Source organism: Rousettus aegyptiacus, unplaced genomic scaffold, assembly GCF_014176215.1.
Source record: "Rousettus aegyptiacus isolate mRouAeg1 unplaced genomic scaffold, mRouAeg1.p scaffold_m13_p_16, whole genome shotgun sequence".
Lineage (NCBI taxonomy): Eukaryota > Metazoa > Chordata > Mammalia > Chiroptera > Pteropodidae > Rousettus > Rousettus aegyptiacus.
Window position 1 is genome coordinate 13944742 of NW_023416291.1, and position 17339 is coordinate 13962080.

General features: G+C 35.3%; 1 protein-coding gene across 1 annotated transcript in view; it reads right to left on the bottom strand.

The window, feature by feature from the left end:
- The window catches only part of OTUD4 (OTU deubiquitinase 4), a 40696-nt gene that overhangs the window by 21551 nt on the left and 1806 nt on the right, over positions 1-17339 (bottom strand). Inside the window, exons 2-7 of the mRNA XM_016164028.2 lie at positions 13277-13360; positions 10795-10845; positions 5599-5645; positions 4862-4934; positions 3305-3386; positions 1553-1685 (exon numbers count right to left, since the gene is read on the bottom strand). Of these exons, the coding sequence (XP_016019514.2) occupies positions 1553-1685; positions 3305-3386; positions 4862-4934; positions 5599-5645; positions 10795-10845; positions 13277-13360 (470 nt within the window). The remainder of the gene's footprint in view (positions 1-1552; positions 1686-3304; positions 3387-4861; positions 4935-5598; positions 5646-10794; positions 10846-13276; positions 13361-17339) is intronic.

Consider the following 17339-nt stretch of genomic DNA (forward strand, 5'->3'; position numbering starts at 1 on the left):
TTATACTCTTCTGTCCTACAATTCCTCCTTAATAATCAATCTCTAGTCTTCAGGACAATCCTCAAGTCTATGCCCTTAAACATAGCATTCTTTAAGAGACTGCCGAATATCTAGATAGTCTAAAAAGCATCCATAATTTCCATTACTTTGGCATTCACCAATATGCATACCAAAAGAGCATAATGGCACAAGAGTATATGATATCCCTGGTCTTTCTCCTAATTAATACACTATGCCTATCTTTCCATGAATATTTTAACATTGTTCCCAATCATTCTGTCCTCCCCAAGCCAGACATAACACAACTGAAATCTTAATAATGCAAAAAAAAGTTAACCAGAAAGGCTTCCATGGTCCAAGGGCTACAATAATATAGTATAAAAAGAAAAACAGCATTACAATGAGCATACTTTCCCTGGTTAACTCTCCTATGCTCAATGACATAGATGTCTTAATCAGACAGGTACCCGGAGAAAACCAAGGAGCAGAATTTCTATCTGTGCAAAGTTAATCAGTCTATTCTAGCATATTTACAAGGGCTGAGCTATATTCTAATCTGATTCATTTCTTTCTTACAAAGAAATGATAGTCAAATTTTAAATCAGGATCAGAAAACTTTAATGCATCAAATGCCTGGAATTATAGATAAAAATAAAATATATTCAAGTATTTAATAAAGAATTTGATAGCCTAAGGCTTAATTTAATTGCTTTCTCTAGTTTCACAGTATGTAACACTGCCAAGTAGAATAGTTTCCTATTTGAGATGCAAGAGAAATAATATATTTTTAGTTTCACTGGGAATAAGTAGGGTTAGTTCTTATAAAATATAAACTTCTTACTATCTAAGAACTAGGCTATGCACTTTACATGTTATTTATTCTTCCACATTCTACTCTTTAAGCAAATACTAATATATCCTCATTTTAGAGCGGCAGAATTGGGGCTTCCTAGTGAATTTAAGTAACTTGCCCCAAATCTAGTTAGTTGGCCAGAAGCCTGGGTTGAAAACAAGGTTTGGATGTCCCCAGCCAAAGTTCTTAACTACAACCCTATACATTCTTAGTGGGAAAAAAAATAAGCCTCAGAGACTCAAAAGTTACTTATTCACAACCTAAACAGTGGCATCGCCCAGAGCTGTTCACAAACTCATACCCCAACTTAGGATCTTTATCTAAAAAGAAAAAGAGGAGGCATTATCTAAGAAAGAAAATAAAAGAAAGTCAAGAAAATCAAAATGGTCATTTTTTTCATCACTGGATATGTAAACAATTGACAAGTTAACCTTAAAAATTTTAAATACACACACATATCAATAGGACCAAATCTACTCCAAATGTGTACATCTAGATTACATATAAGTAGAATCTTATCAACCAAAAACATCAACTTTCAAAAATTTGTGGTAGGGAAAAAAAAACTACTGCAGATCGCTGTATTTTTGAAATATCCTAATACCACAATGTGTCAGACAACTCCATGAAGACACATTTACTGAACTGTTTCTCTGTATGGCACTACGAAGATATTTTAGAATTTAAATTAATTCTTACTTGCAACTGTCATCCTCTGAATCTGATATTTCGCTGTTGTTTTCATCAGTTACTTCGGAGGTGTCTAGTCCCATCAAGATTTTACTAACATCAGTTTTAAATACCTTCTCATACAGCAATTCATAAAGAAGAGCTGCAATTAACAAGAGAAATGTTATGCAACATTAACTAATTTTATGTTCTAACATAAAATTCAGAGTGTCTATTGCCCAGGCTTCTAAAATCCTAACTAGATAGATATATGCAACATCTACAGTCAATAATACAATTTAATCAGAAAGTTACTTCGATAGAGAACAACCAGAATTTGTCTGTGCACTTAATTAGTTTGAAATCATTACATAAGATGCTGCCATTTTAAAAACTAGCAACACAAAAAGGTATCACAACCGTGAAACAAGTATGATGACAATAAAAGCTAAACATGCATACTGAGCAATTACTACATTCTATGCAGTGTGTTAAACTTTTACACATCTTGATATTTAAATCCAGCACAGCAGTATATTTTAATTGTACAGATGAGGAAACTGAGAATTACAGATACCATACAACCTGTGCAACGTTTAAATAGACTTGGATGGAAAACATCAAGAAACATTAAGATTGCTTCTAGAAAGAGAGTAACTGTTCATAAGTGACTAAAAGAAACAAAATATATTCTCAGCAACCACTAAAGAAGCATAGCAACTTTTTTGCTTAAAAAAACAAAAAAAAAAGAAATAATATATTACCAACTATTCAAAAACATCTACATATGGAGATTAAGACTCTCATTTGGTTTTACTAGTTATCTTTATGATAACGAGGCACTAAGAATTCATCAACCATGAATGGGTGCCCACCCCGAGTCCCCGAAGAGACCTCTTCCACCACACAGACCATCTTTCCTCTACCCCGATATCGTCCAACCCACAGGCCTTCAGAGTACAGGAAAAGTAGGCTCCAAGAGCAATCCTTTCCAAAGCTGAAATATCCAGATTTTGACTAACTGGGAAAAGAGGACACAGCCCAAGATCTCTTTTGAGATCTTTTCATATCTCAAAAGAGATCCATCAACTAAAAAAATCTGCATTAAACATTATCTTTACTGGTCACCATCTGCTTAAGAACAGGGGAAAATGCTGTTACATGCCCAGGACTACTGCTTTGTATGAGTGATATGCAATTTGTCAGAACAGATGAGAAAAGAGAGAAAGGGAGGAACTACCAGGGTAGAAATTCTCAATAGGGAAGGGAGGCGGCATTTTATCCTCCCAGAAAATGTGACAAAATCTGGTGACATTTTTGGTTGTCACAATGGGAGAGAGATCTTCTGGCATCTACTGTGTAGATGACAGGGATACTAAGAAACATGCTACAATGCACAGAACTGCCCCACAACAAAGAATTATCTGCCCCAAAATGTCAACAGTGCCAAAGAAACTCTGCTCTAGAGCCAAATCTAATCAAATGTTTGATTTGCTTGCTCATTTAAATTTTCAAGCTATCCACTACCAGCTTTAAAAACACATACAAATCCTTATTATTGAACTTAATTACAGGAGGAAAGAATTACTTTGTATTTACAAGTCGAACTGTAGCTACTAGCTTTTTTCCTCTATTATATAACATTAATATTTTTCGTAACCTAAAGTTCTTGGAAATGTCTTTTTAAACAACAAAACAGTATATATGCCTGGACTTGTTTAAATTAAGACTGGATATTTTAGAGAGATTAATTTCCTATATAAACGCAAGGGCAATACTTACACTGACACATAGCAGAGCTCTCTTTATACTTTATGGGATAGACAATATCATAATGATTTCCATTTGAAAAACACAGTAATACCTGAAAGGGAAAAATAAGAGACAGTTTTCAACCATTCATATATCACATTTACACAATAACTTATGATCTACAATATCTCAGAATTACTAATAAATAATTTCTAAACAGAAAGTGAATATCTGGGAAGCAACCTAACGCTCCAATGTAGTCAGCTATGGTATATCCATATACTGAAATGTTACACAGCCATTAAGTCAGAAAGTTCTCAATGACTTAGGGAAATGCTTATAAGATCAAAGAAAATGTATACGATATATGAAAACAACACAATTTCAACTGTCTAAAGAACAAGAGTTAAGAGATTGTAAGAAAAGATTCTAAAATCTTATTAATGCCTACCCTTAAGGGACAGAATTAAAATTAAATTTCTTCTGCTCCTTTTCAGTTTTAAGTACAGTGAACCCTTGAACAATGTGGGGGTTAGGGGCACTGACCACCCGCTACCTAAGCAGTCAAAAATCCGCATACGACTTTTGACTCTCCTAAAACTTAATCGCAGTCCCCCCGCTTAGTATTCACAGGGGATTGGTTCCAGGACAGACACCCCTGGCCCTGCAATACCAAAATCTGACAGGCTCAAGCTGTTCACATAAAATGGATACAGTTGGCCCCCGCACCTGCCGATTCCCAACCTCAGATGAAAATACTGTTTTTGATCTGCAGTTAGTTGAATCCCCAAATATGACACCCTGGGACACAGAAGATGGACTATATATTTAATAAAATCAACGTATAAGTAGACCCATGCAGTTCAAGCCCATGTTGTTCAACAGTCAACTGTACATTCTAAATAGTCAATTACTTATGCAAAGAGAAATGTGCACTTTTTTCCAGATTATGTTTAGATTTTGTTTAGATTATGTCATATTCCAAAACCTGTACTGGGAAAGGCCAGCTCCAGGGCCACGCGTCCTGGAGAGCCCTCAGTTCTAACACAGGTTGTACTTCACTCAACTCCCCTCCTCCTCACCACCATTAGCATGGTGACAAGACACTTCGACTTGGCCTGAATGATTCCAAAGCAGCTAATTAAAACAAAGTTCTCTTTTCTTCCTAGACTTAATATCATTTTTCAATTCTTTTTGTTTTGTGAATAAATAATGACACCTTAGCCAGCAACTTTATAACGGAAAATATATCATGATTACCAAAGTATTTCTGTGTGCAATGGTAGAACCTATTTTCAAAAGTTATTTTACTATTTAAAGTGTATACTAATGCAAAACAATAAGTCTAGTTAATCACATATGATTTTTCCCCATCTAGCAAAATGTTAGGTTTCAATACAGTAATCTGTAGGGAAAAACGAATACAAAATAATATAGCTCAATAATTAATAAGAACTTTAAAAAACTAATTAAACTTCATGTAGAAATATTTCCAAAAATCTCTTTAAAATTATAGCGTGGGAGGTCAAAGTGGCAACTGAGTGGTTCTTTCACTTAAATCCTTTAGAAACACTTAGAAATTCTTACCTTTTCAGGAAAATTATTTTCAGTTACTTGTGAAGGAGAAACATTTGGTTCCTGATAAATTACAAAATCCTTCCTGAAAATAACATTTAGAAATTACTTCTGATGCCATATATTTCACGAATTGAGATTTAATTGTTCATTCATTCATTCATCATTCAAGAGCCTAGGATGTGGCAAGCAATGGTCTAGGCACTAACGATACAGCAGTAAACAAAAGACAGCAATGGAATAATATAGAAGTATCTTTTTTAAGGAATAAAATTTCAAATATAACTTGCATATGTGTGACTTCAGATATAATTCTAAAAGGAGACCTCAAAATCACAGAGATTATGAAGAGGAAATTTATAAAGAAAAGAAAAAATAAAGCACTCATCACTTGTTCCTCTATTGGGCACCAGTAGTAAAACTGATTAATATGGCCTCTGTTGTAGTGGTCATTCAATGCTACCAGCCCTGAGAAACAGGAAATCATTTCTCTATAAGGTTGGTAAATGATATCATTTATAGGCCTAAAAAACTTCCGTACTCCTTTCCAAAAATATTTTGAAAATTAAAATTTCTAAACATTAACATATCTAAATGTCAAAATCTAATTGAAAAAATGAAAATTTAAAAAAACCTTAGAAAAGACGCCTCACAACTAAAGCATAAAATTGCTATTTTAACAATTTTAGTATAATGGAATATACTAATTTCTCACTAACTTTATTTTTGTTTGTTATTACAATATTTACCTGTACATAAGAGAAAGGGCACTTATTTCCACCTGTCCAACCCATTCCTGTATTAAAAGGAAAAAAAGATGGCACGTTAAGTGTCTCGTACTTTTTACAATGTACCTCTAAACAGTATCTTAATGTGACTCTTTACACAACATACCTAGTGAGCTAGAAAAGCTCAGTAATGTTTTTGGTATTGTAAGTATTATAAAAGTATTTCTATAAAATAGGCTATAATTTATAATAAAAAGCAGCCTAAGTCTCTGTTGCAAAAATCGTTGGTATTTGTGTGGTAAGACCACAGAGTGTTATCTCCAAGCTGAGAATCTGCTGAAAGCAAGGGCTCTGTTCTGGCACCCAGGACGGATCCTGGCACATGGTACATGCCCAGAAAATGAGATATAAAATTGAAGAACTCCTCAGAAATACGAAAGGATAAAAGAGGTCAGGTCTCTTAACTTCAGGGTGATTGAAGGCACAAAGAGAGGAGTGTCCTGGCAATCATTTTGAAAAGAGGTAGAAATTCTACAGTCTTAAAGGAGTCACTCTAAGTCTTTATACCTTTTAGAAGGAAATGGACAGTAATTATAAAAATTTTAAAGTATGTCCGTGTATTCTGACACAGCAATTCAACTTCTATAAATCTTATCTTAAAGAAATATTTCATGTCCATTAACATATAAACAAGGATGTTCATTCAAGATATTTGTAATAGTTTAAAAAGAGTCTTTCAAGCCCCAAGATTACACTAATAGGTAGGGAATGAAATAACATGTTTCATCCACACTACACATGGAACACCATGCAATCATTAAGAATGAGGTATACTCATATAAACTGACTTGGAAAAATTACTGAGACTAGAATTAAAAGTCCTAGTAAAATAATTCTATTGTGTAAAATCAACAAAAAAGCATGTTTATAATATGTATATATTCCAAAAGAGGACAGGAGGGATACATCTTAAATTGACAATGGAGACAGAGAATTGAAGAGAGACTGAAGGATTCTTTCATTCTGTATTAAATCTTTTACCATGACAATGTAGTCTATACTACTTACGAAAACAGTGACCATCAGTCACTAAAAATAATGAGCTACAGTAAATGAACGCTGCCACTTTTTTTCCTTGGAAGAAATTTGAAATAGGAAGAAGATTTTAGACAATGTTTTTATCTCAGACAAGGATAATCTTCCCCTCAGACTTTTCATTTTAATCGTTCTTTGAAGTTGGCTCTTGTGTTCAAAATGAAATGGGTGCCATATATTAAAATAGATTTCTTAAAATAGGCCTCTGCCTAACAATCACAGCTTCTCCTAAACTGCTACAGACAACACTGATGTAGACAAAACCCCTCACAGAAACCATTCTGCTTCTGCTTAGATCAAAAACACAAGCTAAATCTACTTTGTGTAAAATGTGATACATCACTTTAAAAAATGGAAAATTATCCTCCTGGTTTCACCAAAATACTACCTCTCAAATAATGTACATTTTATAAGTATTTAATCTTCAGAATAAATTCTGCTCTAGTCTGGGTAAATAAACAATGACTATCATAATTATCTTCTTGTCTTCCCTAACCAGAAGCAATTTTAAATTATAAAAAAAATCTATGTTCTACCACTGTCTTCTAACTTAAAGCTATAATTTTATTTACTCGGCACTTTCTATAATGATTTGATACATGTCTTTATTGTAAGTTGGAGTAATATTTCTGCAAAAATCTGTTTTAACCAATGAGCTGTATCAAAAAAAGCATAATTTAAATATTCTTAGTCATCAAAAGCAAATTTCTGTTCCTCAAAAGATTCCATTAAGAAAATGAAAAGACAAGATACAAACTGGCAGAAAATATTTACAAGAAATATATCCATCCAATTCAGAACTTATATTCCAGTATAAAGAACTCTGATAATTCAATAAAACCAGTAACATAATAAAGAATTGGCAAAACCTATGAACAGATATTTTACCAATGACAAAAAATGAATGGCAAATAAGCATATGAAAAGCAGCTCACACACTATCAGAGAAATGCAAGTAAAAAATCATAATGAGAGAGCACTGCGCAACCACTAAAACTTAGGCTACAATTTAAAAGGCTGACAATACTGAGCGTTGAAGGTGTAGAGCAACTGGAATTCTTATATATTGCTAACAAGAAAGCGAAATGGCACAGCCACTTTAGAAAACAGTTTGGTAGTTTCTTGTTAAGTCAAACATACATTTACTGTTTGACCCGGCAATTCCACGCCTAGGTATTAATCCAAGAGGAAACACCTCCACACAAAGACTTACAAGCAAATGTTCTTAGCAGATTTAATCATAACAGCTCCAAACTGGGAAGAACCCAAATATATATCAACTGGCAAACAAATAAACAAATTGTAGTACACCCCTATAACGAATGATCACTCAGCAATAAAAAAAGAACTACTAATACACATGACAACACAGATGAAATCGCGAAAATGCTTCCTTTATGCAGGGTGAAAGAAACAAGATACACAAGACTACAAACTATGTTATTCCATTTCTTTAAGACTCAAAAAGGTATAACTTAGAAATTAGGTCAGTGGATGGATGCTAAGGGGTGGGAGAAGGGAATTAAGTGCAAAAGGGCAGAAGGAACCTTTTGGAGTGATGGAAATATCCTATATGATGTTTGTGCTGATGGTTACACATGTGTACTTCTGTCAAATCTCACCAAATACATTTAAAACTGGTGAATTTTATTATGTCAATTTACCTCAGTAGAGCTGACAAAAATACATTCTGGCAAAAATTTGAGGCATTTTCAAAATGCTCCATTACTTTTTTAAGTAAAAGGATAAAGATGCTTTCTGAAAACTAAATGAAGCAATGGCGTTTATCCATCAACTCTATTTCTCTTATCATTTCATATAACCCATGTATCGGGGAGAAAAAAAACAAATGAAAACAAATATTTGTTACTAATAACAAAGAACAAATACCTGTTCAGAAGGTACCTAAAATATCTGGTGAAGAAGTCTGATCAGTCGGGAAGTTGGGATGGGGTGAGGGTCATAAGAATTAAAAATCTGGCCATCCAGCACCCTGGAAAGGAGCACCTACCTATGTGCTCAAAACCACAGCAATTTTCCCTCCTTCCTCTCCCAGACTCCCAAATCCGTCTACAGTTCAGTTCACACTGCCGCATTTCCTCCCTCCGTCTCCTCCTCTCTACTCCTATTACGTCTATTCTTTCTCAGACCCTCACAGCCCAACGGTCAGAACCGCTGCATAAAGATTACTCGAAAATAACACTGTGGGTTTACTGATTAAAAAATTAATTCTTTTGTCACTTCCTTTATTTTCTATCATCAGTATCACATACATGATTTGCTTACTAACTCTTATTTAAGTTACTGTTTCCTTAAATGAAGTGAAAGAATCTTGATGTCTGTCCACATGCCCTTTCTCCACAGTCTCTGGCATTCAAGGACATAACAGACACTAAAATGAGAGTTAATTTTGTGTGATTTGTATCTCCACAAGTCTGACTGTAATAAAATCTACCCAAAGGGCATGTCAATTTTTAAAAATCACCAGTAATATTATTACCTAGAGATAAAAACTTCTAACGTTCTGGTCTTTATCTCTCCTATGTATTAGGTATAAAAAATGGATTTAACATTGATTTAATACACAGAAACTGGTCAATTAGGCACCCTGAACTGAAAGGTAATAAGTGGATTAAGAAAAAAAAACGTTCAGAGGGTGTGTCTCTCAAACTGGAGTAATACTATATTGATTTCCTTTTTCACACTTAATACGTGTGCATATTTTTCCATATACTAAACAATTGCCTCTGGTCTCATCCATCTTCAAACCACCTTTCACAAAATTCTTTCATCCATCCATCCTTCCAGTCAACAAAAATCCCAGCTACTATTCTCTAGTTCACAATACTTCCTGCCTCAAAAACCTTGAAAGGCTTCTCAATGCCAGGTTTCCAGGCCCCAGGCACTGAGATTTTGATTCAGGTCAGGAACAGAGGCCAGGGAATCTGCAGATGGTGTGTAGCTCATGCTTTGAAAAATGCTAGCCTAAAACATAAGTGCCAACTGCTGAGCATAGCACTGAAGGCTCTCCCATGATCTAGTCTACAGCCTGCGCTCTGATTCATCTCTACACCCTACTTTCCCATGTTCCACGCTCCACACAAACAAACTCGACTACTTTCTGAATCTGCCTTGCTCACAATTTTCACTACCTGGAAATGCCATTTACTCCAAGCATTTCTTATTCAGAATCTATTCAGACTTCAAATGCCAACTCTCTCCAACTCTTGCTTTGCCTACCCAGCCACAAATAAAACTGACAGCATCATATTTATACTTCTTATGACACGCATACTTTCTCACTTGTATTAGATATTCTTCTCCATTGTAAGGAAACTCCTGAGAACAGTATCCAAATTCTCTGCAACCCCAGGGTGACTAATAACTCTTGGCCCACAACAAGCACTCAAATTACTGTTAGGGAATCAAATGGAGATGCCAGTTGTTGGTCAAACACCTTGATCTTGTGTTATTATTCCCTTTCTTCCTTGCTGCCTGCCTCTCCTTAGCTTCTTCCTTGGCTGTCATTTTAAACTTAACAGTGATTACCCCTGGGGATGAAGAAACATTCCACATGGAATTCTACATGGAGTTCCATAATTTTGGATTTTTATAGAGAGAATATTAGTTTTGGACGCAGAAAAATTCTTTTAATTTCAACATGACTGAGAAAGTGGCAGCGGGACCTGGTGGGAAAGTGCTGTCCTTGTCACTCTCAATGGTCTCTTCCTTATTCTCAAGCTCATCATGGGGAATGGAAACTCCATAAAAAAACCTGTCTTCTCAGTTACCTAGGGAAGCAATCAAATCTTGCCCTGTCCACGAAGCCCCATATACATACCAACGGAGCATCCTGAAATGCATCACCAGTGTTATTTTAGGTCTTTTATGCTACATTCACATGCCATTATAACAAAGAAAGATACCATGACCCTATCCTTAGGCAACATCTAGTGTACAGTACACATTACACAGCTCCGACTGTCTTCCAATTAAATGCTGTGTAAAATGTGCCCATAAGAAATTTTTATAAGAAAACAGGATAACTCACTGTAACCCCCCCATACACTGTAACATTAATCTTATAAGTAAAAATAGACATATTAGAAGATTACTGCATACCTGTGGATTTTCCAAACGTTTTAAATATTCTTCAAATGACCCTTCTACAAACTGAAAGAAGGAAAAGACCGTCTATTAGGAATACATCAAAACAACGGTTAACCTCTCCACTGTGAATTACTGGGTTCTTACACAAACCTTGGATACATTAGTAATAATAAAACATATACATATATATGTAATTTACCATGAAAATACATACAAATCATTAAGTAAAGGTCATAAACATACAAAAGAATTAAGGGAGGAAACATTTTCAGAAAAGGTTTCCTGGACAGAATCTGAATGGGCACAGGGACAATGTGGCACGTAGAGGCAATGAGAGCACTGTTTTGGAAAGACAGGAGCAACCGGGCCAGCAGGAACAGGGCAACTTTGTGGGGAGAGGGAAGTGAGAGAGAAACTCAAGTGGACACCTGTTTATAGAGGGCCTTGAGCCCAGGCAAGACTTTCAGATGAGGGAGATGGCAATTCAAGGTCACTGCAGGTTATATTTTGAACAGAGAAATTACAAGGTAAAAGCAGCATTTTAAGATCAATTTGATAATGGCCAATGCATAGCAGAGAATTAAACAAAGACAGATGTTAGCTAAGAAATATTAGTTTACTAATATAGATATGAATAGTCATTGTTTCTTGAATCACTTATACTAAAAACAGATAAGAATACTAAAGATTTTGAAGAATCAAGACTTTTCTATAACGGCTTGCTTCATTCTTACCTTAACATAAAAATAAAATTGCATTTATTCAAGCTTATGTGATAACATTGTTTTTTTAATAGCGACTGCACAAATTTAATTGAAAAAGCTATAAAAGACATTTATCTAAAACAACAAATTGAATTTTATTTAAATTACAATCTCAATTTAGCAAAATATAATACACTTAAAAACATTAAAGTACACTCCCCTATCTATAAGAATCTTTTAAAAGCCCTTGGATTTTTTATGATGAGATTCTTTCATAGATAATATACTGTCAACTTTCCAAAAATATTTTAAGTTTCAACACATATTTATAAATAAAATAGCTACATATTTTAAATATCCCATCAATCAGAGGCTACTATTCTATATTAGGTAATTATTTATAGACTTAAGGAAAAAAATTCAGAACCATTTAAAGTTGGAAGAGATCCAAGCAGTGTTCTGACACAAGCCTGCATCCAACATGATTCTTTCATATCAGAAAGCATCCATCTAGGCCCTGACTGAACATGGTACACCCCTCATCCCATGACAGCCCGGCCAATTCTGGCCAACAGAAAACGAAGGTGCTTCATTTTAAGGAACATGAAATTTAATCCCTTGGAACTTTCACCATCTGATCATACTTCCTAAGACTGTAAGAACTAAATAAATATATGCAAAGCATTTAAAACAATGCCTAGCACATAGGTGCCCAACCAATAGTACCAATTTCCAATATTGTCAACAGTTTTACCCTCTGTGGCCAATAATAAACTCACTCACTTGTAATTTCTTTAGATACTTAAAGACCACACTACATTCTCCTCCTCCTCTCCATGATACCCTAATACTATTTACCTAGGCTCCATGCTACTAGGTTTTGTTTTGTTTGTTTTTTTTTAAGAAAAGTTTTCATATCCCCTGATGAGGCAGTTAAGTCTTCTTCCTGGGGTATATTACTGTCCATCTTAGATCATGGCACCCAGAAAAATGTCACCAGTAATAATGTTTTGCTTGACTATAGGAACACCAACCCAAGAGCACATCCAAACAAAGAACTATTTACGTACTAAATCTTAGAATTGAGCTATTTGCAAAGTGTCAATTTTCTTTTGGCAGTCAGCAGGGGAAAATACCACTGAAAGGTGTCAGGTGACATAATTCTAAGTTATAAAACCAATACCTACCTAGTAAATCCTGTAAGTCTTTCAATGTAAAATAAAAATATGTCATCTTATTTTACAGCCTCCTACAGACTACTGAGAAAATTACCGAAAAATGTTATACAACATTATATTAACTATTATTCATTATTTACATAATTGGTGTTCTGACATCTGATTCACAATAAACCTGGGAAATTAAAAATGTAAAAATGCCTTCTGATAAAAAGCTCCATATTAGCCATGCTCAGCATAGCTTCTGTATTCCCAGTTTGAAATTTTTTAAACTGGGAGTATAACCACAACACCCAATTCTCAGACCATGCCAGACACAGCTCACTCTTAATGCACAAGAATTTTACCCAAACCAACCTCGTATTCTCCACATCTCAGTCTTATCTGTCATAGACGCATTCTAAATGTCTGAATAAATACCACAAAATGTCCTAAAAAATATCACAATTGAATACAATTGGATTTAAATTCAATAAAGCAGTTCTTTTTTTAAAGGGTGATTTTCATAATCTGCATTAAGATCCAGCCTGTGAAACTCCCTCTAGACCACTTCTAAAGACTGAACTGTAAATGCAAGTTAAGACACCTCACATATTTAAAATTACAAATTACCGCTTCGAATTTCTCTCTGTTCTCTCGAAGATAGTGAATACAGGCCATTCTGACTTCAACATGGCGAGACTGAGAGTGCAATACCTAAAAGGAAAAAGCAACACACTATTAAGCATTTTGATAAAAGAAGATTTAAGCTGTAAAATTAACTTAAAATCAATAAACACATCAGTCTCATCTCCCTCCACTTCCCATTCTATAATTTCTGGATCTTTATTCATTCCCACCTCTGACTCTAACCACAAAGATGCCATGACACACACAACAGCAGTACTTTAACCAGATGTCATTCTATGGTGTATTACCACTTCTCCTTTAGGTCACTGAAATCACACTCCTTTGAGGAAATCTCTATAAACTTAAGACAGTTCTCTTGGCAAGTCCTCTACTTTAACTCTGCTCTTCACAAAGCGGAACAGAATTCTTGTTACTGGGTATTTATTTAGCTTCAACCTATACATTTTGAATTACTTGCCTTATATAGAAGTCTGAGTCCACTGTGGTTTCAGAAAAGCTAAGGTATTCATTTATCAATCTTTACTTGTTGGGCTTACGTGACTCTTGAAAGAACATCCAAGTGAGGAGCACACAGGGTACAAACATGCTGCTGTGTGCTGTCACTCCAGTAGCCTTGAAACTTGCTCTTATGCCCCGAATCTTACAGCACCTTCTGGAATAAGCCACACTACAAATATAAACCAAATCCTCACGTTGTAGCTGCTTCTATTCTTCGGTTAACTAATTCAACAAAAGGACAACTTGTTGGCATTTTGTCTCTTACTAAAATTTCAACACTTTCATTTGAAACAAACTAATATCAAATGCTAGGAGCCTCCAAAACTTTAACTTCCATGCTTAAAAGTTTAAAATTATTTTCCTATTACTAGGTAAAAAACATGTCATTTACAATAACCACATCGCAAATGGTTATCAAAGCCTCCTGAAAATTTATACTATAAAGTAGCTTTAGAGTTACAGTTTTGATATATCCGATAAAAGCCTGATATTCGAAATATATAAGGAACTCATACAACTCAACAACGACAACAAAAAAAGCAATCCAATCGAAAAATGGGCAGAGGACATGAAAAGACATTTCTCCAAAGACATACAGATGGCCAGCAGACATATGGAAAGATGCTCAACATGGCTTATCATTAGGTAGATGGAAATCAAAACTATAATGAAGTATTACTTCATAACTGTCAGAATGGCCACCATCAAGAAGACAAGAAATAAACGGTGCAATGGATGTAGAGAAAAGGGAACTCTCATGCACCGCTGGTGGGACTACAAATTGGTGCAGCTGCTATAGAAAACAGTATGGACGTTCTTCAAAAAACTAAAAGTAGAACTATCTTACAACCCAGTAATTCCACTTCTGGGTATTTATCTGAGGAAAACAATACACTAATTCCAGAAAATATATGCACCCCTGCATTCATTGCAGCATTATTATTTACAATAGCCAAGTTATTAAAGCAACCTAGGAGTCCGCCGATAAAAAGATAAAAATGTGGTGTGTATACACACACCCACAATGGAGTATTAAGCAGTAAAAGAGTAAAATCTTGCTATCTGCAACAACATGGATGTACCTAGAGTATTATGCTACGAGATATAAGCCAGACAAAAACAAATACTGCATGGTTTCACTTATATGTGGAATTCAAAACAAAACAAATGAAACAAAAACAGACTCAGAAACAGAGACCAAAGGGACCGCTGCCAGAGGGGAAGGGGACGATGGGATGAGTGAAAAAGGTGAAGGGGAACATAGTCAACAACATTGTGTAAGTTTACACAGTGATAGGTGATGGCTAGCATTAGTGGGTGATCACACTGCACGGTATAAAAATGTCAAAACATTTAAATGGACACCCACAAAACTAGCATAACTAATATTGTATACCAACTACTCTTAAACAGAAAAGAATTACAGCTCCAGTTGTGTGATTCTCCCTTATGTTCAGTGTGAGCAGAGAATTCAAGAAAAGGGAGGCTCCAGCTATACATTTACAGGTCTCTCTAAATAAATAAAAGTCAAGGCTCATTTACACCCAAAGAACCAGAGGCACAACTGTCTGGACAGCTGTTATGTCCCTTTACCTTGAGATACACTGAAGATGCATTAGTTCTAGTGAGGCTAGCAACGAATTTGTTTTCAGTAAATTAGCTGGTTTTCAGCTTTCCTCAGTGCACCTATATTGCTGTCCTGGGAACTATTAAGAAAGCATCCTTATACTGTAAGCTTCCACCACTAGGACTGTCCATACATAAAAACCACCATCATACAATTCACCAATTCAACAAATGACAGTTAACAACACTTATTTCACAGAAGCTATGTTAAACGCTACTTTGAATTAAGGTATTATTAGTTTGAATAAACCATACTGTCATCTGATAGGGCTTTCCTGCAGGTAGCAAAGTAAAACTAGTATTAATGTGATTTACCTAGAAACAGCTAGCAGACATAAGTGATTAAAGCTATTTTCCATCAAAAACAATGGTAGGCATATTTCTTGTTTTTTCTCCTTTTAATAAAAATTTTATTAGCACATGAAACCTGTATCTGTCACTCAAAAACAAAACTCTCAGCAACTTTCATAAAGTGTTGGGTGCTGGTGCTTTATAAAGCCAAGCAATGCAAGAAAAGCAAGTTTACATGACAACTGTTTAAAAAGTATATTGTGCAAGTTTAAGACACTCAGGAAGAATTCAAATGGTATGACAATTTAATTATCTTGGCAAATTATCATACACATGAAAATAAGCTAGAAATAGGCTTCCCAATCTTTACTTGGGACAAGATAGTGATAAACGTTGGGAAAGGCTGAGATACACTTCTTTAGCAAGTCCTCAAAGAGTGCTCTATTTTTAGCTCCAGAGCCACAAAGCTGATTCAGGTCAGACCTCCTGCAGGCCCAAGGCCAGAAGTGTAAAAAGGGAAGGGCCTATCTAAATCAGGTAATTTGGAGGGTAAAGCTACTCCTCTAATTCAAGTCTTCCCCACTCCCCTACAAAGACTGCCATTTAGATTATGTACACAGACTACTTAGAAATGATGAATTATTTTGATAGTACTGGAGAAAGTGTTGGCAAAAAATTAAATCCTCTGTACATGTTTTTAAAGGGCAGTCTGGGAGTTGGTGGTGTTACTTCCCTCTTCCCCCCACCCTGTCACACACACACACACCCCACACACTCTTTGCCTTTGGCTGTGAAGGCTACACACGCTTAGTCCCTGTCTAATGAAGAACTGAGCTTACCCCGAAATTCATAGTATTAAGCTTTCTAAGTTCAGTATACTAAAAATCAATCACATAAAGGGGACATTCCCTTATGCCTAACTTAATACATTTTATTGCATGTTACTGCAATGGGATTTATGTGATGTTAGCAATGAGTTCTTAGTATAACTAGCTCTTACCCCTTGATACTTAAAAAAAGAGATCTCACTACAATAACAGAGGCTTCTGAATACTCAAGTTCACCAACTATAGCACGGAATACTGATATGAGATGCACCTTTCTGCTTCAACACCAACTAGGATCTGGATAATCCAACTCAAAATAAGTGCCATACTTCCCTTATTTCTATTCACTTCGACCTCCTTTCATCAAACACTTCCTAGAGCGAACAGTATATAAATAGAGGTTGAATTTACTTCCACCTCTTCCCTCTGCTGCCGGAGGTACTGAGAAGTTGGGGGGGGGGGGGGGTGGCAGAGGATAGGAGTCTGAGGCAGAGGAAGCAGGACAGATGGAGATCTGTAAAATTCACAAATGGGACAGACTGTTTACCTACTAATAGTAAAGACTGGGGCGGGTAGGTGTGAACATATCCCATGGCAACATTGGAACATTCTAAATTTCTAAAAATTAGAGATATCTAATGAACTGAAAAAGACAGAGTTTGATATGGGGAGGTTTTAGAAGAAGGTATGAATGACAATGCATGCAATATAATGCAAAGTTTGCACCAGTTAAATCCATTTCTTGTTTTAAAAAAATAAAATTCAGGGTACCGACGTGAAAATGAGGGCCTTTGGAAAATAAA